We start from the raw sequence: 20473 nt of genomic DNA, 5'->3' as shown, positions 1-20473 counted from the left end.
ATCAGTGTGTCTCTTAGCAGCGACAGCAGGGGAAAAGTTTTTGTATGTGCCGCTACCAGGCCGACCTTCCGTGAATATTTTTTTTTTGGAGGGAGCAGCAGTGCTGCGCTAACCGTTCGCACTCTGGACAGGGACCTCGTCGGTTCCGCGATGTCAGCCGAACAACAACAAAAAACGCGTGATGTGGCGGTGGTCCACGTGTTTCCACTTGCACTATATTCAATAAAACCTACAATGTCTCTGCAACGATGGCTCCACACTGGACCTGGTCAAGGCGGCAGTTGAGCGCTCTCCTCCACGCACATCATGAATACATCACGTTGCATCCACTGTCGATAGACCATCAATCAATGAACAACATTGGTGAGAAAGAACTCCATGAACCTGCACAGATTGCGCGACACCCACGCTCCCTTCTCGGATCTGCATGTGTCGTGCTCTGCAGGATGAGGGGGGGGGGCGGAGTTTGGGAGGGGGCGGCAGGACGTGTGCAGTCGCACGGTCACTTTTCCACATCTTTGTGGACTATTTACTCGGCATATTTCCCTCCTTCCCTCCCCCTCTTGTCCCTCTTCCATCCCCACCCCGTTATCTCGATCATCCGTTCCCTCTTCCTCTTCCTCCTCCACTGCCCTTCTCGTATTCGACCCCCTCCCCCGACCTCCATACGCCCCCCGCAGCTCCCACAGCTCCCACAGCCACCCCACTTCACCCCCACTCCACCCAACCCCCCCCAACCCCCCACCCGCAGCCATGTCCCGCACCAAGGAGACTGCCCGCACGAAGCGCGGCATCACCTCGAAGAGGAGCAAGAAGGCACCGAGCGCGGCGTCTGGCGTGAAGAAGGTGCAGCGCCGCTGGCACCCGGGCACGTGCGCGATCCGCGAGATCAAAAAGTTCCAGAAGAGCACCGACCTGCTGATCCAGCGCGCGCCGTTCCAGCGCCTGGTGCGCGAGGTGTCGAGCGCGCAGAAGGAGGGCGTGCGCTTCCAGAGCAGCGCCATCATGGCGATCCAGGAGGCGACGGAGGCATACATTGTGTCGGTGCTGGCGGACACGAACCTCGCCTGCATCCACGCGAAGCGCGTGACGATCCAGCCGAAGGACGTGCAGCTGGCGATGCGCCTGCGCGGCGAGCGCCACTAGAGAGTGGAACACTCTCGTGTGGCCCCGATCCGGACCTTCGGTGTCGCTGGTGCGATGCTGCGGTGGTGAGGAGGCTGGGGAGAGGGGTGAAGAGACGCTAAAGCGCCGTTGTCTCTGTCACACCCCCACCTCCGCATCACTTGCACATGCGCGCACGCACACATATCATAGACATCTTTTTCTTTCTACTTTTTTTTCGTTTTTTGATGTTTCGGCCTTTCGGGGGGCTTCGTGCGACTCGCATTGAGTCCTCCCCGCCCCGTTCTCCTTACTACGGGCCCACGCATTCCCTGACCCACCCACTCCCGTGCTCTCTTTATTAGGGTCTTGTCTATGTCGATGTGGTGGTGTCGGTTGTCTCGGCTCGCAGCCTTCCTCCTGACAACTCTGGCCATCGCCGTCCCCCCTCCCCTGTGCTGGGTGTAGAGAACATGAAGAGCACTGGTGAGAATGGGCTGCCTGATATACCCTCAAGGCATCGGCACGGGCGTCTGCACAACCACCGGCAGAGGTTGGTCCACGACGAGGAGGGTCATGTATAACCCAAGATGCACGCGTACGAGGGCGTCGTGGTGGTGGGCAGGGAGGGGGGGGGGTGTTCTCTCGTCTTGAAGGATGCACGCCACGCTCCTCGCAGCGCATGTCCCCCGGTGTGAATGAGCGGGAACAAGACAAAAATAAATGTTACACGTATACGACATCCTGCGATACTCAGGCACGGCGGAGGGTGCGGGTGCAAGCTGCCTTGATCTTGGTTGCAGCAAAGCGCTCACCCCTCACCGGTGCCTAGTCCTTTAGTGGGCACCTTGTATCTGCGATGCGATTGCGTACGCCTGTGAGGCGTGTAGAGTTCAAGACCTCCTCCCGTTTTCTGGCTGCACACGAAACATCACGCAGGTGATGTCGTTATCAGCTGTCAGTGATGTCTCTCACATATGTACGGCCTCCCCGGGCTTCAAACCAAGTGGAAGAGGGAGTCCCAGGCATGCGAGCACATGCGCTGCCGCCATCGCCACCGGAGCGTCTCCACAGCATTACTGCCATGTACTTGTCTTGTGTGCGGCGCGTCCCCTACCCTGTCGGTTTCCTTCCGCCTCTCCCCTCGCACACACTCGAATCGGTGTATGTGTGCTGTTGTCGCTACCCGTGGCGCCTCAACGCACGCAGCTACACACAGGCACACCCGCGCACAGTAACGAGTATAGGGTGCACGTCATCGCTTCCTCCCCTCTTTTTTTTCGGCTCTTTGTTCGCCACTGCGCACTGCTCCCTACCCCCTCCTCCTCCTCCTCCTCCCCCCCATGAACGGTGACTCCCCAAGCGACTCGGTCATTACGCGTGGTATCGAGCACCGCTACGCACATATCAGATGAGTTCATTCCGTAAACTCCCAGGATGAGCTGCTGGGTGCGACGCGCGCAGAGTCAGGGCGCGGGTTAGCGTACCTGAGCTCAACCACGGCACGTTGGCAGGCACGAGCGCACGTGCTGGTTACCGCGGTGACAGCACTGGTGGCCCCGGCAACGGAGCATCAACCGCCAGCAGCCCTAAGGCACCCGCGTACACCGCCTTCGGTATCGAGGCAGATATCCAGTGGCACCCGACCCTGGAAACAGCCATCCATGCATCATGGCCCTCTGCCGTCCGCGTCGGCTGACAAACTCCCAGAAAACGGCGATAGTGAGAGAGGTGGGTGCGGTGGTCCTTCAGCATCCTCTGCGAGTACTACTGGTGCAACAGCCAAAGACAGCGTCTGTTCACTCGAGGGGTTTTTCTCCACGTTAGCGGAGACACTGAACGGTTGGCGGAGACGCGCCGCCCCGTCGGAAGGGGCGGCATCCGCTTCCGCACAAAATGCGCGATCCCTGCGCGCGTCATCGTGAAGCTCGACTTCCAGGCTCTCCCGGCAGTGCAGGTGCTCCTGAGACACACACGCCGAGGCGAAGACTTGAGCAGGCCTCGAGGAACTCTGCCGGCAGTCCCCCTGCTGCTGTTGTAGAGATGGAGTTGTGGTGGAACGCCGACGTGGTCGCGCAGAGCGGCCCCATCCCGCACCCCCTGTCGTTCGCCGCAGCCCTGGCGCCCGTCGTGCAGGGGCCTCATGGCGCGAACGGAACCCCGAAGTCCTCTCGGCTGGGGGGGGGGGTCCTCTGCACACCAGCAGCACTACTGGCAACTGCAGTGGTGCCGCCGCGGAGCCCAGCGTAGGCATCCCGCACCCTGACAGCATGGGCATGGAGGGCTGCAGAGAGGAGAAGTGATGACCAGCACTGTAGTCGCTACGTTGGTGCCAACTCCAACGTCTCGCTTCGTGCGCCTGATCACATGCCCAGTGTTGTTTGAGAGCGCCTTCGCTGACATCTACACAGCAGAGGATCGAGAGCGTGTTTTCGGGTGGACGGCAGCAGCCACAGCGTCTCTCGCGGCAGCCGTTGTGGAGCACGCCGCGAGGCTCTTCGGGACGCAGCCTGCTACAGCGGGCGCACCTGAACCGATGCACATGTGTGGCGCGGTAGGCAAGACAGCGGGGACGGGGCAACTCGAGGAAGAGTCGCTGAAGCACCCAGCAGACCCGACAAACCTGGCGACAACACAATCGGGTGAACCGCGTGCCTTTCAAACTTTCTGGAAGGCCACTCGACCCCCGCTGCACTCCTCCCCAGCTGCCGAGACATCTCTTGCGACACCCACGTCGTCTTCGAGATGCGACGAAACGGCTATGCTTCAGTCCAACGTGGACAGGGCCGCACGTGTCTTCTCCCCCTACTGCACCATTGATTGCTGACAAGTGCCGATGCCAACGAAGGTGTATACCACGCTTGCGGTGATGGCAAACACTGAAGGGAGGAGGAGCAGAGGAGGGGGGGAGGGGGGCCGAAAAGATAGAGGATGGACTACGCGAGCACAGGTGCGGCATATCAGCCCACTCGAGTCCTTCACACCACCCCGCTCCGTATTATATCCCCCCCATACACATACACATACACATACAATCCAGTGAGCTTAGCCTCCACCAGTGTGTGTGTGTGTGTGTGTGTGTCGCTAGCCCCCCCCCCTCCCCTCCCCTCTGGTAGACTAGAGAAGTTGCTGTGGCGGTTTTTTTCCCTCCTTTTGGTTTTCTTGTTGGTGCTTCTCATGTCTCACTGCTCTCCTTTTTTTATATATTTTTTGCTTCTTGTGACGCGGGGGGGGGGGTAGCTTCGTGACGGTCTCTGTGCGTAGTGTGCCCTGGTGTACAGCCATCACCCCCTAAAACGTGTGGATACGCTCCGCCTCGCCAATCCACCCTTCCATTAACCCTACCTGGTGTGTGTGTGTGTGTGTGTGTGTGTGTCACCCTGTCACACATGGGCGTCAGTAAACACCGTACTCTTTGGGGACAGTACGATGAGAGGTGGCTGTGCATCTACAAATACATATCGCCTGTCTCTCTCTCTCTCTCTCGCCGCTGGTAGGGAGCTTGAGGACCACACAATCAGTCCAGGGTGCCTCACCACCTGACTTGCAACTCGCGGTCTCCCCTCTAGCACAGCCCTTTCCCGTTATCTCGATCATCCGTTCCCCCTTCCTCCTCTTCCTCTTCCTCCTCCACTGCCCTTCTCGTATTCGACCCCCTCCCCCGACCTCCATACGCCCCGCAGCTCCCACAGCTCCCACAGCCACCCCACTTCACCCCCACTCCACCCAACCCCCCCAACCCCCCACCCGCAGCCATGTCCCGCACCAAGGAGACTGCCCGCACGAAGCGCGGCATCACCTCGAAGAGGAGCAAGAAGGCACCGAGCGCGGCGTCTGGCGTGAAGAAGGTGCAGCGCCGCTGGCACCCGGGCACGTGCGCGATCCGCGAGATCAAAAAGTTCCAGAAGAGCACCGACCTGCTGATCCAGCGCGCGCCGTTCCAGCGCCTGGTGCGCGAGGTGTCGAGCGCGCAGAAGGAGGGCGTGCGCTTCCAGAGCAGCGCCATCATGGCGATCCAGGAGGCGACGGAGGCATACATTGTGTCGGTGCTGGCGGACACGAACCTCGCCTGCATCCACGCGAAGCGCGTGACGATCCAGCCGAAGGACGTGCAGCTGGCGATGCGCCTGCGCGGTGAGCGCCACTAGAGAGTGGAGCATAGCGGGTCTGGCTGAGAAAATCTGGGGTGGAGGTGACGGTGATGGGTGGAGGAGGAAAAAGTGTTGCCACCGCCCACACGCCACCACCATCAAACCGCTTCTCAGGCCTCCACCCTGCTGTGTGTGTGTGTGTTTCTCTGACGGTCGTTATTATTTTCATTGCTGATGCGGATCATCGCAACTTTCATAGAGCCCTTTGTTTTTTTTTCTAGGTTTGTCTCGTTCGATTTCTTCTTCCCACCCCCTTCGCGGTGCGATCGAGGGGAGGAGGAGGAGGAGGGGGATCGTGTGGATAGGGGGAGAGTGGCGGTGGGTATGTGCGCACACACCTCTTTCCTCCCCTTCACCCCCTCCTCCTCCTCCTCCTCTTTTTTATTGCTTTAGCTCTTTCTCATTTTTGAGGGGGGTGGTGCCTGTGAGCGAAAAAAAGTATCTCTGTAAAAAAAAAAGACGAAGCCTTTTTCATGTTTTCTCCTCTCCCCCTCCTCCCGTCTTTTTCTTCCCAACTTCTGTGCCCCCTCCACTCCACTCCACCCCATCCCTCTCTCCTCCCCTCCCCTCCCCTCCCCTCCCTCCCCCCTCCCTCCGTTCGCCCATTCGTTCGTTCTGGGTGACCAAACACACCACACACATATATATATCTATATATATATACACCCACACCGTGCGTATTTCTGTGTGAGTAGGTGGGGGAGTGGGGAAAAGGGGGATGGGGATGGGCATGGGGTGGAGTGGAGTGGAGTGGAGGGGGTACAGAAGTTGGGAGAGCGAGTCGGCTTGGGAGGTGTGGTCGCCCTTCTGCAATTCATCTATGCGCTTGTTGTCGTTGGCGGCACCCGCGCCGCATGAATCACCCTCGAGTGGTGTGTCTCGGAAGAGAAAGCATAACACTGACAAAAGATGTGTTGGCTGTTGGTGAAAGCACGCCTCCCTCTGCTGTCTCTTTCCACACACACACACACACACACACTCCTCCTCGTTCTCCGTCAGGACCTTCGGATGAAGACGAGATGATGAGCACAGGGGGGGGCGGAGGGAGGAGAAGTCCATCGGCATCGGAGGTACGTCGAATAGTTGTATGCTGGTGTGCAACTGTAAAGACCGCATATGTACATGTGTTTGTATTTATGACGCGTTGCTCCCAGAGCACCATGACGTGTGTGTGTGTGTGTTTGCTGTATGGTGCTGCCTTGCCAAACTCCGGGGTTAGGGGAACGAGGAAGCGAATCTGGCGAGGGTTCGCGTTGGCATTTTCACAGACGGGGAGGGCGGCAAGGACACCCATGTGTTGCGCCTCTTCTCGCCGGACACTAGCCTCTCTCTTCCTCCCCCCCCCCCCTCACCATGCGAATGATGTCACATGTCCTCCTTCTTTGCTGTTTCTTCTGTTGAACCTATCGCACCGACTCACTGTGTGTGTGCGTGTGTGTGTGTGGCTTAGATATCTTACACACAACCCCACCCAAGAGGAGATCTGTAAAGGGGTGTACACCTTTGCATGCATATACGCACATCTTCTTGTAGAACATTCACCAAAGAGCCTTTTTTTTTCTTTCAAGGGGAGGGCGTCTGTATAAAACGTTTGTCTCGCGTGGGCAGGAGAGGGGGTATGTCGCACGCTGTGATTCCCCACTCGTACATGTATAAACCAGTTATAGTACCTACTTAGAGCCTCCCCCTTCTCCTCCCTGCCACCGCTTCCCCCCCCCCTCCCTTAAAACAGCAACAACGTCGCGGACTCCGTGAAACAACCAAAAAAAAAGGGGTACTGGGACGAGGAGGGGATTCTTTCTCTTCGAGAAAGGGTGGTCGACAGCGCGACTATGCGTTCCATATCGCCATCACCGGGCGTGGGCCCCGACAGCGTCAGTCAACATGTGAGGAGCAAGCGATCACTCAGCCAGAGTCGTCAGCAGGGGCCATCCCTTTCGGCTGGTGGTGGCAGACCACGCCCAGCGTCCGCAGCCCTCTCGGCACAACGCACTTCGCGAGACGTGTCCTTCCTCTCCCAGCAGATACATGAGGCGCTGCAGCAGCACTCACGCTTGGAGGAGGAGCGTCAGAAACAGCTTGTCCAGTACAGGCGCCACCTGCGCACCCTTTGTGATGAGAATGCGACGCTACGCAACATAATTCACGCCGGTGAGAGCCGAAGGCGCGATGTGCTGGCTGCGGAGGCATCTGGACTCGTCACGACGAACGGCGGCTGCGCACACCCGAGCAGTATGGGAAGGGGGCCGGCCACCGTGACAGAGGCTGAGATGGAGATTCTTTCCCAGCGCATTCACCTCGCACGTCAGCGACACAACAGGGCGTTGCATGACATATGCGCGACCGAGGCCGCCTTGAGTGCTGAAGTCAAAGCACAGGAATCGCTGATGGAGCAGTCGGAGGCGACGCTAGACCCGATGAAGTCGCTGATGGGCGCCAACCGGTCCGTGTATCTGCGTATAATGCGGCTTGAGCAACTCATGAACAATCTGCTCACCAAGCAGCGCACCGCTGGTGTTTTACTCTCCAACTACCGTCACCATCTGAGCACTTTACAGAGGGAGGCGACACAATACGATGTGCAACAGAAACTGCTTGACAAGGAGTACGCAAACCGCCACCGAGACCATCTGCAGCTCATTCAGCTCTACGACAAGGCGCGCGCGGCCTACGCGACAGCCACCGGAGACCTCCAGGCACTGCGAACCAGCGCCTCACGTATGCAAAAGCTCAAGGAGAAGGCTCTGCGGCACAAGCGAAGGGAAGTAGAAAGGGAGCTGGTCGCAGCGCAGCACCAGGAGCGCCGCGTGGTGGACTTGCAGCAGCAGCTCGAGGAAGAAACACAGTCGCTGGAGGCCGCAGAGAACAGGAAGGCGCAGCTGGAATGGCAGCGCATCAACTCCAATGCGCCATTGACGCGGCGACGGTCCTTCATGGCGTCGCCGGAGGGCAGTGCAGGACCCTCAGAGGAGGAGGACAATAATGGCATGAGCACGACGGGCGCGGATGAGCGTGCCGCTGCATACGAAGTAGCGTTCCGTGACATGATGCGATTCGCAAAGGTCAGTACCCTTGACGACCTCGTCAAGGCTTATCAAGCAGAGATTGACCAACAGAATCGTCTGCAGCACGAACTAGACCACGTGCGAGAGACCCAAGCGGCGCTGCAGCAAGAAGTGCAGCAGCTTCGCGAATGGGAAAAGCAAACCAAGTACTGTGTTGGGGCCGGAACTCGACTCCTGGCGGAAGGCCCCGCCCCGGTCGTCGCTGGCACGACATCGTCGCATTTGATGGAGCGCGAGCTGCAGACGTTTGTACGGGAGACGACGACCTCTTTGGTGGCCCACGTCGGCGCCAACGAAGCGAGCCAGTCAATTCTCAGGGGGGTGGCGGAGCGTGTAAATCGGTTGGCGGAGCTGGTAGCTCACTATCGCAGTGATGTGCAAGTGGCACCCATACAGTTCACCCCCGATTTGACGAAGCGCTCTTCGACGTTGCCGCTACACATTGCGGTCCTGGCGCAGAAACTGCTAGCGTTGGCTGTAGACACCGCCGGGGCGGCAGATCTTCGTCCGTTCCCCACCACCGCCCCCGTCACCGCCAGCAACGACCCAGTCGCTGCCGTGATATCCTCGACACAGCAGCTTGTGATACCTGCCAACAACCGCCGCGTCTCCTCGACACACGACAGTGCAGGTGGGCGCCGCGGCAGGGCCGCGGCCGACGTCGCTGGCATCTCCTCCACCACCGCCCGTGCGCTGCTGTACTCCCACGGAGCTGCACATGGTGGTCGTGAGAGCCATGCACCTTCTTCTACTCAGGGACGTAGGAAATCGTTTTCTGCGGCCGGTGCCGGCTTCATCGAGGGACAGGAAAGAGAAGAGGATGTGTCCTTGGTCACCGTGGTGGGGAAGCCCTCACCCGGTGGCCGTGTGCTCGACTTCGATGACGCGTCGACTGACACATCGGAGGCTTATAGCTCTCCTGCTGATGGCGGTGACGCCGGCGGTAACGGCGGTGAAGTGACTGGCGACAGCGAGACTCACAGTAAAACAGCGGCATCGACACGCGGAGGCGGTCGCTTGTCGTTGCCACGCTCACGTTTGGCAAAAGCGGCGGGATCTGGTGCGCTCCAAGCCCATGCGCAGGCACGCGCCAAAGAAATGGAGGACGATCAGGAGGACCCGCTGCGGAGAGAGGAGGTAAAGCGGATGTCGGCACAAATTAGGGACCGTCAAAAGCTCAAGGCGGCTAAAAATGCGCGGCACGTCTAATCCGCGAATGGATGAGGCGGCACGTGGTGTATGTGTATGTGTGTATGTGTGTGTGTGTGGGGTGGGGAGGGGGGGGACGCACTATGCCTCAGTCTAGATGTCTCCTTTATACAATCCATGCATACATCACACCAAGGCGCACACGCCAATGCACTCCCCTCCCCCCAACATACACACACCCACACACACATGCACACTATGCAGAATTCCATAGAATTGTATAATAGCCGCGGTGATATGCCGTTTTGTTGCTGTTTGTCACTTTTGTATATATATGTGTGGGTGTGGGTGTGGATGTGGGTGTGGGTGTGGGGGAAGGAGGGAGGAGGGGGGGAGGGGAGGGGCTAAACATCGAGTTCCTTTGTCCCTCGGGGGGGGGTCTCCACCATCATATTCACCCATGCGGTGTATGGCCGCTGTTGAATGGTGTTAACGGGCTCTTATTCGAACTACGAGGATAAGAGGGGGGATGCAGCCCAGCTGGTGGTGGTGCGGATCACGAACCGGCACGTGTGGGCATCGCGTGCATTTTCTACGCCCCACCGCCCACCCCCCTTTTTTTTCTTCTTTGGCTTCTTCCTTGTCTCCCCCTCCCCACCCCGCGTGTGTTGCTCTCTTTTAGAAAAGACTCTAACCTCCCCCCCCCCCGGGCCTTCAGCGAAGGTGCGCGTCTGCGTATGCACGCAAACGTGTCTCGTCTCTCATCTACGGCCGCCCTACCCTTCGCCTCCATCTGTTCCCTCCTCCACTCCCCCCCCCCCACCCTGCGACACTCCTCATTAGTTCATCATCAGAACGCCCTCTCTTTTTTTCTCATGGAGTGTGTGTATGCATGTGTGCTTGCACATGGGCTTGGTGGCATCTTATAACGGATGCAGTGTCTCAACGTGGTAATTCATAAAAAGCAAAAAAAAATGGAGGGGGAGTGACGAGGGCATGCGAGAAGGTCAACTGCTAGTCAGCACTCTTGAGGTGGAGGGGGGGGGAGGGAATGGAAGGGGATGATAGAGAGAGAGAAGGAGGGGTGGGGGGCAGCAGCTGTGGCTGAGTACGTGACGACTGAGAGCAACCATGACACACCCATACACGTTATCTGGGCCTGCCCGCTCCTTACTCCTCCTCCTCTATGATAGATATGTGCATTCGCTAGAAATATAGCTCCTTTACACACACAAAAGGAAAGTCTAAAGATGTCTAGAGGCCGTGGGGCTGTCCGTGTGGAACGGGGAGGGGAGGGAGGGGGAGGGGAGGGGGGTGATGACAGGGCCACACACACTCACACACACATGGCCGGGAATCTGACAACACCGGCTCAGCGATAACTACACCCGTTCCTCTCTCTCGGGGCGTTCGGTCCCCCACCCACCCCCCCACACCACCACTGATCTACTTCTACCCGATGGATTACTTTCTCTCTTTCTACTACACCGCCTCACCCTGCCTCCGCAATCTCGGCACACACACACACACACATACACACACACGCACCTATAGAACGACTGCCGTCTCAATTAGTCTGCAGTCTTCTTCCCCCTTATTCTTTCCTCTGATCGCTTTTGCCCCCCACCCCCTTCCCCGCCCCGCGTTGGGCTGTGTTACCCCCCATCCCCCACAACGCTAACCTTGAAAGATGCCAAGTAGTCTTCCAGAGGAGTCAGAGAAGCTGTCGCGCAGCATCAGCGACCTCGCCGAGGCCTTCATTATGAACCTGAAGCGCGGCCGGCTCGCAGGGGCGTGCAGTGGTGAGGAAAGCCTTTCTACTGCTGCCGCTGTGGAGATGGCGGATATGATGTCCACCATTGTTCGTCTTTTCCAAAACGCCGAGGAGGACCCACGCAGCACCACTGTACAACTGCTTAAAGCTGGCTACCCGGCTGCCGAGGTGGCGAGCATGCAGGTCAGCCGTCTCCTGATTCTCGTCGCCCGCACCGGTGACACGCTTCTGCGGGCGCAGTTTGCTACGCTGTTTCTCATGAACGTCACCCGTCGCGTGCTTTCTATTGTGCGGGAGTCTGCCGCCAACAACAAGGCCACCGACGCGGAGCTCGAGCATGAAGCCAAAGCGCTACTGAATTCCCTCGCCTCGGATGACGAGGAGGTGAACGAGAAGGCCGAAGCCCACACCGCTCCCGACACTAACGCCAGATCCAGCAGCGGCAACGCCAGTGAAGACTCCGCGGAGCCGGCCAGCCCGCCCCAAACGGCTAAAGGTATGAAGCCAGCGCTCAAGAAGGATGCCCTCACCTATGAGCCCCTCCCTCGCCGCGGCCTCTCCGTGCGCTTCGCTGACACCTCCATCAGCGCCAGCGAAGCGAGCGGTGGACCCCTGCGCCAGTTGCGACAGCGCAGCACATCTGTGCCGAGTGACCTTGGTGGGCCGCTGCTGCAGCGCACCGGCTCCATTGTGGCTAGGGAGATTCCAGGCCGGCAACTGCTGAAGCGCGCGCCAGGCCGCCGTGAGCAACTGCTGGAGGAGGGCGGCGGTGTGATTGAGTTTCCTGTGCGCATGGAGAACTTCTACCAGGACGCCTTGGACGCCATCGACGAGTTCAAGCGGGAACTAGAGGGGATGACTGAGGAGTTGTGCCGCCGCTCCACGCGGCAGTTGCATTCGTCCGATACGATCATCACGCTTGGGTGCAGCCACACCATCTGCCGCTATCTGCTGGAGGCCGCTAAAGCGGGGCACCACTTCAAAGTTTTCATCCTCGAGGGTGCACCGCTGCCGGAAGAGTGGACACAAGACTTTGCCGAAGCACTGAGAAGCTGCGGCATCACAGCACAGCTCTTGCCGGACAGCTCTGCCTACGCGGTCATGAGCATGTGCACCAAGGTGCTGGTCGGTGCCGAGAACGTCTTGGCCAACGGCGGCATGCTAGCAGCAATTGGCACACATGTCCTCTGCGCAGCTGCTCGCCACTTCGCGGTTCCCGTGCTGGTGGCCACCACCACACTGAAGATGTCGCCATATTATCCAAGCGATCAGTTGTGCACGCGACTGGTGCGCATCGCACGATCGGGGGCGCAAGAGATGCCATGGTCTACCTACGGATCCCCAGAGGACGTGTGGCCCTCGCCTTTTGGTGTATCCGTCTCTGACAGCGGCCGCGGCTTGACCATTCATGCCCCCGTCACGGAGTACGTGCCGCCGGAGCTCATTACGTTATTCGTGACAAACGACAGCGAATTATTGCCTTCGCAGATTCACCGCATTGTGCGTGCAAACTACAGCGACGCCGACTGAGAAAAAAAAAGTATATATATATATTTTTTTTTCTTTTCGGAAGGGGGGAGGGTCAATTACGCGCGCGCGCGCGTCTGTGCGAGTAAACAACGGCATCTATTAGAGAAATTCAAGTAGGGATACCGAAAAGTGGGCACGCGTGTCTTCCCTGCGCGGGGGGGGAGATGAGGGGGGAGGGACACCGCATGTCTTTTTTTTCTGGGGGGTCTCTTTAAGCCTACACAAACCTACGAATACCATGAGTATTACTCACGTTGTGCACGCACGCGTGTAAGACGAGATGAGGGGGGGTGTAGTAAATATCGCTACGCTTTTATCTTGCCGTGGAGCACACTAGCGATATCAAGCGGGTGTCCCTCGAATCTCTCTCTCCTCCCTCTCCCCAAAGTCCTCGTGCTACCACTGGGCTCAGTACACACATCAGACAAACCGCCATGTTTTCTTCCGTTCTTTTGGTGTGTGTGTATGTGTGTGTGTGTGTGTGTGCCAGCTGTGCATTCCCGCCGTCATGTATCACCTACCGCTCTTGGCTTGCTGGTGAAGCCCCGCTGGGTCCCATTCCTCCTCTCCTCTGATCTCATCTATTTCTTCCCTCCCTCCCCCTCCTCCCCCTCCTCTCCCCCTCCTCTCCCCCTCCTCCCCCTCCCTCCTCCCCCTCCTCCCTCCTCCCCCCCCCAAGGGGAGATCCGTCAATACACCACTCGCAAACGTGCCCTCACGCATGCGCACGCGAAGTTCATTTTGAACTTTCTCATTGCAGTCTCTCTCTCTCTCTTTCTCTCCACCGTCGTCGTCATCATCATCGGAGCGATTGCTGCACCGTTTTTTTTTTTGCTGTTGTTTGTTTAATTATAACCAATACCCAGTGCAGGGCGTCGATTTTGTTTTTTTTTTTTTTTTTTTTGCGAGGGGAAGGGGCTCCATCTTCACATCTACCATCAGAAACGCTGTCAACCCGCGGTGCGCACAACGTACAGGAACCGCTAACAACGCCCCCCCCATCCAGAACTCACGGTGAGCGCCTCTTTCACTGGCACCACGGATGCTGTTCATCAAAGGAGGATCCGCTAAAGACGGTGGGGAGAGCACCGTTCATCGTCTCTTGGGCTTCACGGCGTCGTACGTGAAGAACGTCGGCAAGGCATACCTTGACTTCTTGGGCCCCCTTCTGTTGCTTGTTGCCGTAAACATGGCCGTCGACACACGCGACAATGAGCGGTTTGGCCTCGGCTGGCTGTACTGCACCAGCCTCAAGGATGACCGTGTGCGAGAGGAAAAGTTCCCATCATACGAGCCCAGCAGTGCGGCTCAGCAACGCCGCAGCGAGGCCGCCAACGCTGTCGAGTACGTGGCGGAGACCGTCTAAGCTACATCACAGACGCTGGGGAATGCATACATATATATGTATATATATATATGTGTGTGTGTGCCTAGAGGAAACGGGGGGGAGAGGGAGGTTGTGTTAAAGCGCTACTAATAGCGCGACAGGGTTATCTACCTCTCTCCATTGCCTCTCGGGGTTACGACTCGTATGTGAAGGCGATGGTGTGTTGTTGTCTGTTGCTGCGGCGGCGGCGGCGGCGTAGCTCTATCGTCTTGGCATTCTGTCACGTGGCGACTACTCTAATACGGTTGTTTGTTCGTTCGTCGCGGTCCTTCACGCAATGGACGCGCTACTCCAACGCCTGCAGCGCTCGTGAGCACATTCGTTCTTCCCCCATCACGTAAAGTAAATCATACTGAAAAGAAGCGCGGCGGTGGGAGGGGATGGGATGGGAGGGGATGGGGGGGATGAGGAGGAGGAGGGAGAAGCGGGGCCGTTGTTTTTTTCTGCTCTGCCTCCACGGCTCGCATCCCCTCAACTCCCCCTCATCTCAAACCCACCGGATGCCCGTTCCTCCTTTTCCATACCCCCTTTTTTTTGCCTAGGTGTATGTTGTTTGTTTCGCTCTCAAGGATGAGTCTTGGGGGGATAGTGGTGGTGGTGGTGCGGCAGCGCACACGTATAGTGTGCCCCCTCTCTTCTCCCCCTTCGGGGTTGTGTGTGTGGTTGTGTGTGTGTGTGTGTGTGTGTGTGTGCTGTAATATACAATCACACAAAAAAATTGAATACTCAAACCGTGTTATGCATTCTCGTCACGGAGGCGCAGCGCTTCTGTCTGCCTCCCTTGCATGCATCCGACATGTCTTCAAGTCTTGTTGTTCTCATTATGACTACGAGGGGTGAGAATGGAGGGGGCAAGCCGTGTCCAACTCCCCCTTCACCTCACACACAGACATCCTCTCATCACACCATGTGTGGCTTATTCACCTTTTGCCCCCTTGCGTTCATCGCTCTCTATTTCTTTCTTGCTCTCTTCTTTTTTCCAACTCGTGATGTACCGAATGTACAAGTCCCCCCCCCTCCCCCTCCCTCCCCCCTCCTTCCTGCGTTTGGACTGCCCCTTCACTAGTGCATGTGTCACCGCACATTACACACATACACACGCGCACATACATATATATATATATTTATTTATTTATAGAGAGAGTGTGTGTGTGAGAGGCATACAGCCCGTGATAGACGATTCATCTCTGTGTTTCTCTTTTCTCTCCCATTTATACACCCACCCCCCCCCTCTCTCCCCCTCACGAACCGCTCTCGAGGTGTTTTGGGTTGTTGGGAAGGGAGGGAGGGGGGTGTCAAGAGGAGGGGAGGGGGTATAAAGGTGAGCGACTGAGTCCCTCTTATGTAACGAATTTGGGGGAAGACAAGAGCCCATCCCCCTCCCCCCCTCTCTCTCTATTACACACACACACACACACACCAGAGAGAGAGAGAGCGCGGCACCTTCTTTGTGCCCACCGCAAGGCTACGTTGTGGAGGTCCTCGGATTTTTTTTTCGTTGTCCGTTGTCCACTAAACTGTTCACGGTAGCGACTACAAACTCCCACACCTCCACTTTTTTTTTTACACCACCCGCTAGACAATCATCTCGTGCCCCCCCCCCATACACCATTGCCTCTTGCTGATCTTTCTTCTCTGCGTCTGGCGGCTTCAGTGTTGCCTGTAAAGGAAGAGGAGGGGAGGGGGTACGTGTTCCGTGCAGAGCTCACGTGCCATTTATTCAAAGTAACTCCCCCTCTCTCCCTCTCCCCCTCTCTCTTCGTGCCTCTCAGCCAAACACCAACACCAGCGCCGTCTTCCCCCCCCCCTCACTCTCTCCGTGACATCGATAAAACAAGGCTCAAGCCCCCTTTTGTTACACGGCTGCGTTTCGTCCCCACCCCTCCCTCCCCTCCCCTCCCTCTCTCTGTTGCCCTCTTTTCTACCATCCGTCTTGCTGTGCGTGTGCCTGTAACTGCTTCCCCCTCCCCCTGCACGGTCTCAATCACCGTAGCGGTCCTTAAAATCTCTCCTTGTTGTCGATTGCTGTTTTTTCCTGCGACTCCTATTCGGCGTGCCACGCAGCGGCCTCGGATCACCACCACCACCACCACCACCCCTCCTCTCCTCTAGTTGGATGCGAGTGCTCTCTCCATCCTGTCCATACATACGCACACGACGCTGTCTCATCGACACACCACAACTTAGAAGAAGAAAACATGGATCACGGCTCTGCAGATCGGCGGATGGGCCTTCAGTCCTCGCCATCGCTGTCCCTGACAACTGCATCCGCCTCCCCGCTGGCGAGCTCGATGTCCGAAAACCCCCGAACAGGGAGCCTCCGTGCGCATCGGTTCCCCCCCAAACGCATGGTGGGCCCCGATGGTCATCAATACTACAATTACAGCAGCAACACTGGCGGCGGCGGTGGTGGTGGCAACATCATGGCACTTACACGGCTGGATAGCCACGAGATCCTGGGCACCTCTTCTTCGTTCCCGAATCTGCAGCTCCGCCATCACAGTGACCCCATTGTGCCCCTCGTGGCTCGACCAAGCCTGGACTCGATTGGCGATCTTGTTTCATCTGCTTCCCCCATCTCACTGCCGCCGGCGTCATCCCTTTCCCTCCACGCCAGCAAGGACAGCATCACTGTGCAAGACTATTGCACCCATCAGAGCCAACAATCGCTCCAGAGGAGCCTGTCTCTCCTCTACCCGCAAGTCGTCTCCCCGTCCTCCCCCTTCCCCCCGAGCGACCCGTTCTCACGTGGGCCAGACTTCACCAGCGCCCGTGGCGTGTCTGCCACCGAGGAGGATGCCAATGAAGATCGTGTGCAGGTGCGCGTGGAGGGCTTCTATGAGAGCAACAGTGTTGGCTTATTGATCCCGAACGACTTGCCGCGAAGTACGCTGCTGTATGTTCTCACTGCCTCTGATGGCCGGGACCTGTTGTTTAAGCTTATGCAATACACACTGCAGCTCGCCATCTGCTTCCTGCACACACCGTCACTCTTCTCACCTGAGGTCCAAGGGCTCACGGCCCCGATGGCGGAACGGCTTTACCGCAACTACAACACGATCCGCCATGGCCGCAGTCTGTTCAAGATGGGTCGTGGCCTGCTCAACTTATTTATGCTGCAGGGAGTGTTGGAGCGAATGCGGATGAAGTACGAGAAGAGCATCGCGGACCTCTCGTGCGCCGTGATGCTGTCTATTGCATCGGGCCTGGAGAAGACGTTGGTGTGGATGGGCGTGTCGCCGATGCGGAGCCGGTCCCTGTCGCTTAAGCCGCTGCGCTGGGCTCAAGCTACCAAGGCGACGCTCGGACTGTCTCCGAGCGAGTCCCCTGAGCCTTCCGCGTTGCCGGACGGGCACGCGCAGCCGCTTATGTCTGAGCACTCGTCGACGTCTCCGGTGTATAGTGCGCTGCTGGTGGACAATACGCACGCGCCCACCTCCAAGGTGAACCCGGCCGGCGGCAACGTCATCGAAGTGAGGGGTTGCCGTGACAGTCGTTCGGGAACGCCGCAACTTGCGAGCTTGAACGTAATCGAGGAAGACAGTACGACAAAAATGTTCGCCGAAAGCTCTGATGTCCACCCCCGCATTACAGGCCACAGCGGTGTCGATAAGGATGTCGACGGGGCGCTGCCACTGCCACTGCCGCTGGTGCTGTCGCGTGTGTCCTCCAGCCTCGTCGACGCCGCCCTGACGAAGGCCTCTGGTGCTGAGCAAGGCAGCGATAAATCAGGAACAAAAATCCCACACACGATGGACACACCGGCAAGCAGTGCCGAGTTCACGCAGAATTGGAACGGTCTTTCACCGCCCCCCGCCTGCATGACCGCGGCCACCGACGAATTCGACCACACGACGGCAGTCTCTGTCCCCGCACCGCGTGCACACCTCAGGGCAGACAGGTTCGAAGGCGCGGGCCGTAAAACGCTGCTACATCCCCTGAGACCAGCCTCGAAGAGCGACAAAGATACCTCCACGGCGAGCACCAGCAATACCAGCAACGATCTAAACAATCACATTCACACAGGTGTGGAGGGCCATGTCGTGCACGACGACACGCCGCTGATGCCTGCGCCGCACTCGCTATCGTACGGATCCATGACAAACTCGCTGATGCCGGAGCTAGCAAGTGGTGGGGGGTTGATGCCCGGGGAGGGCCCACTGTCGGGGCCGAACCACTGGCACATCGCCTGTGCACCGACCGTGCCGCCGAGTCATTCCGAGAATTTCGCGGCCACCCTCTCGACACCGCATACCACCATTGACCTCTCAACGCTGAAGCCGGATAGGTCATCGTATGCGGCAGCATCAACGTCTGAAGCGACATCGAAAACTGACGACACCACCACCGGCTCCACCTGTACAGTCGGCAGCGCCCATACGCGGTTGCCGCCACAGCCACTGACGTGTGGGACTGATATCACCACAACACAGACACAGACGGCCATGGCGTCCGTCGATGACGAGCTGTGCAAAGGCCAACCGGCACTCAACGGCCACCCCGCCTCGGCGTTGGCTCTGACGACGTACACGGGAGCCCCACTCACGCCCAACAGGACACAGGCGCCGCGGGCAGCTGGAGAGAACAAGGAGAGTGACATAAGCATTCTCGCCTCAAGTACGAACAGCAGCCTCCACGTGCGCGGGCAAGCACACGCGACCGCGCTCTCGGACTGGCTGAGAGAGTTGCAGCCCGCCTCTGCGGCGCTGCCGGCGCGGTGGCGCAAGGGTGCATCGGACTTTAACGTGGTGCTCATGACGCTTCTGGGCATCCGTAACTTGGCTGCGGCCTGTCGGCGATTCCTGCGAGACGTCACCATCCTCTCTACAGAAAAGTTTGGATCCTTCACATTTGTTGAGGTGCATCGCCACACCATCACCCGCATCATCAATCGCTGCTGGTTCGTGGTGTCCATCATCGATGTGATACTCAATACAGTGCGACTTTTGCAGCCTGGCTGGGTCAAGTACGCGACTGCCAGGGAAAACATTCACTGCCGGTGCGGCTGCGGCGGCGACGACGACCCATTCGATGTAGTCTGGCGCACGCATGGTTGCATCGCACGGCGCAAGACGGATCTCTTCTTTCCTCCTCTGGATCTCGACTACGGTGCGCCGTTCGTGTCGAGCCTGTCCTACTTGGAAGCAGCAGACCCAGCAAAGCTGATGCCGGCGTGCAGCCGCTGCGGCTTCCTTTACCGCGAAGTTCAACTTGACTCGGAGCAGGAGGGCGACGAGGCGGAGGTGGGCGATAAACTTGGTGGTGCGTCGACGCCACTGGCGCAGCGCACAGCAAGTACACCCGCCACGGCGGCGTCGTTCAGTGAGGACGGCCATCGTGCGGGAAGCCACCGCCACTCGAAGAAGTTGCCGTTTGGGATGGCCGGCTCGATGGAGCGCGAGAAACCGCGTTGGGTGCAACTATACAACGAGGAGGTCAAGCTGGGCGAGTCCCAGCTGCTGCAGTCGTCTCTTCGCAACTCCGAAACGCGGCGGGAGACGCTAACACCCAGCAGTGGCGTCCGGCACAACGCATCCGAGCAGCACCGAGAAAGCAGCGGCACGAGAAGCAACATGCTGAAGGGCTGCGTCGCTGCCGAGCAATCGGCAGATGAGATGCATCAGCGTCGGAAGAGCAGTGTTGCAGTACATGAGCTGCCATCCCAGCGCTCATCTGGGATTCTCTTTGTCCCGTGGATCATGCGTAAGTTCTTTGACTACCTCTGGCTGCTCCGCATTCACCCCAACTTGACGTCAACGGTGCTGCTGGAGGCCCGCTGCCTCGCCGAGTTGTTTCTCTCCTACAAGTACTGCTTTGGTGGCTTCGAAACCTTTCGAGCGGATGCCCCACTGAGCGCTATTCTCAACCCCTACGGGGCTTTGGCCGGCATTGTAAGCGCCGCTGTGGGGCTTCTGCGCGTTATTGAAAGTGCACCGTCGTCGTGAGACAAAAAAAAACGAGAAGACCAAAATTGTGTGTGTGTGTGCGCGCACACACACGTGTGTCTGGATAAAAAGGGGGTGAATAAGGAAGCAAAAGTAACACCTCAACTACACAAAAAAAAATCTGATGTCCGTGATGTCAGCAGGTGAGAACAGTCATGGACGCTGCGTGTCTTCTCTCATCACCCAACTGAGCCTCCCCCACGGGCTTCCCCCCCCCTCTTCCTCACCACTCCACAAAAAAAAAGAAAAAAGAAAGGCTGTCTCTATCGGTGAATGGTACAACTACAAGAATAATCTAGAAGGACATCGACGAGACGTAGCTAGGAGGGTGAAGAAGTTGTTGGATGTGTTGTGCGTGCACCCCTGCC

General features: G+C 58.2%; 5 protein-coding genes across 5 annotated transcripts; all 5 read left to right on the top strand.

Moving 5' to 3' along the window:
* Positions 1-4035: 4035 nt before the first annotated feature.
* Positions 4036-5252, top strand: JKF63_07658 (uncharacterized protein; the record flags this gene model as incomplete). Its single annotated transcript, XM_067903590.1, has 2 exons — positions 4036-4162; positions 4756-5252. 2 exons carry the CDS (start codon positions 4036-4038, stop codon positions 5250-5252), a joined length of 624 nt encoding a protein of 207 aa, XP_067759071.1.
* A 1835-nt stretch (positions 5253-7087) lies between these two features.
* JKF63_07657 (uncharacterized protein) lies at positions 7088-9529 on the top strand (the record flags this gene model as incomplete). Its single annotated transcript, XM_067903589.1, has 1 exon — positions 7088-9529. The coding sequence occupies one exon, from the start codon at positions 7088-7090 to the stop codon at positions 9527-9529; it is 2442 nt and encodes an 813-aa protein (XP_067759070.1).
* Positions 9530-11159: 1630 nt separating this feature from the next.
* On the top strand, positions 11160-12773 carry JKF63_07656 (uncharacterized protein; the record flags this gene model as incomplete). The annotated part of the gene is made up of 1 exon (XM_067903588.1): positions 11160-12773. One exon carries the CDS (start codon positions 11160-11162, stop codon positions 12771-12773), a length of 1614 nt encoding a protein of 537 aa, XP_067759069.1.
* Positions 12774-13815: 1042 nt separating this feature from the next.
* On the top strand, positions 13816-14139 carry JKF63_07655 (uncharacterized protein; the record flags this gene model as incomplete). Its single annotated transcript, XM_067903587.1, has 1 exon — positions 13816-14139. The coding sequence occupies one exon, from the start codon at positions 13816-13818 to the stop codon at positions 14137-14139; it is 324 nt and encodes a 107-aa protein (XP_067759068.1).
* A 2369-nt stretch (positions 14140-16508) lies between these two features.
* JKF63_07654 (uncharacterized protein) lies at positions 16509-20105 on the top strand (the record flags this gene model as incomplete). Its single annotated transcript, XM_067903586.1, has 1 exon — positions 16509-20105. The coding sequence occupies one exon, from the start codon at positions 16509-16511 to the stop codon at positions 20103-20105; it is 3597 nt and encodes a 1198-aa protein (XP_067759067.1).
* Between the last annotated feature and the right edge of the window lie 368 nt (positions 20106-20473).

The sequence above is a fragment of the Porcisia hertigi genome, chromosome 10 (assembly GCF_017918235.1).
Source record: "Porcisia hertigi strain C119 chromosome 10, whole genome shotgun sequence".
Classification (NCBI taxonomy): domain Eukaryota; phylum Euglenozoa; class Kinetoplastea; order Trypanosomatida; family Trypanosomatidae; genus Porcisia; species Porcisia hertigi.
This window is presented reverse-complemented; position numbering and strand designations above follow the sequence as displayed.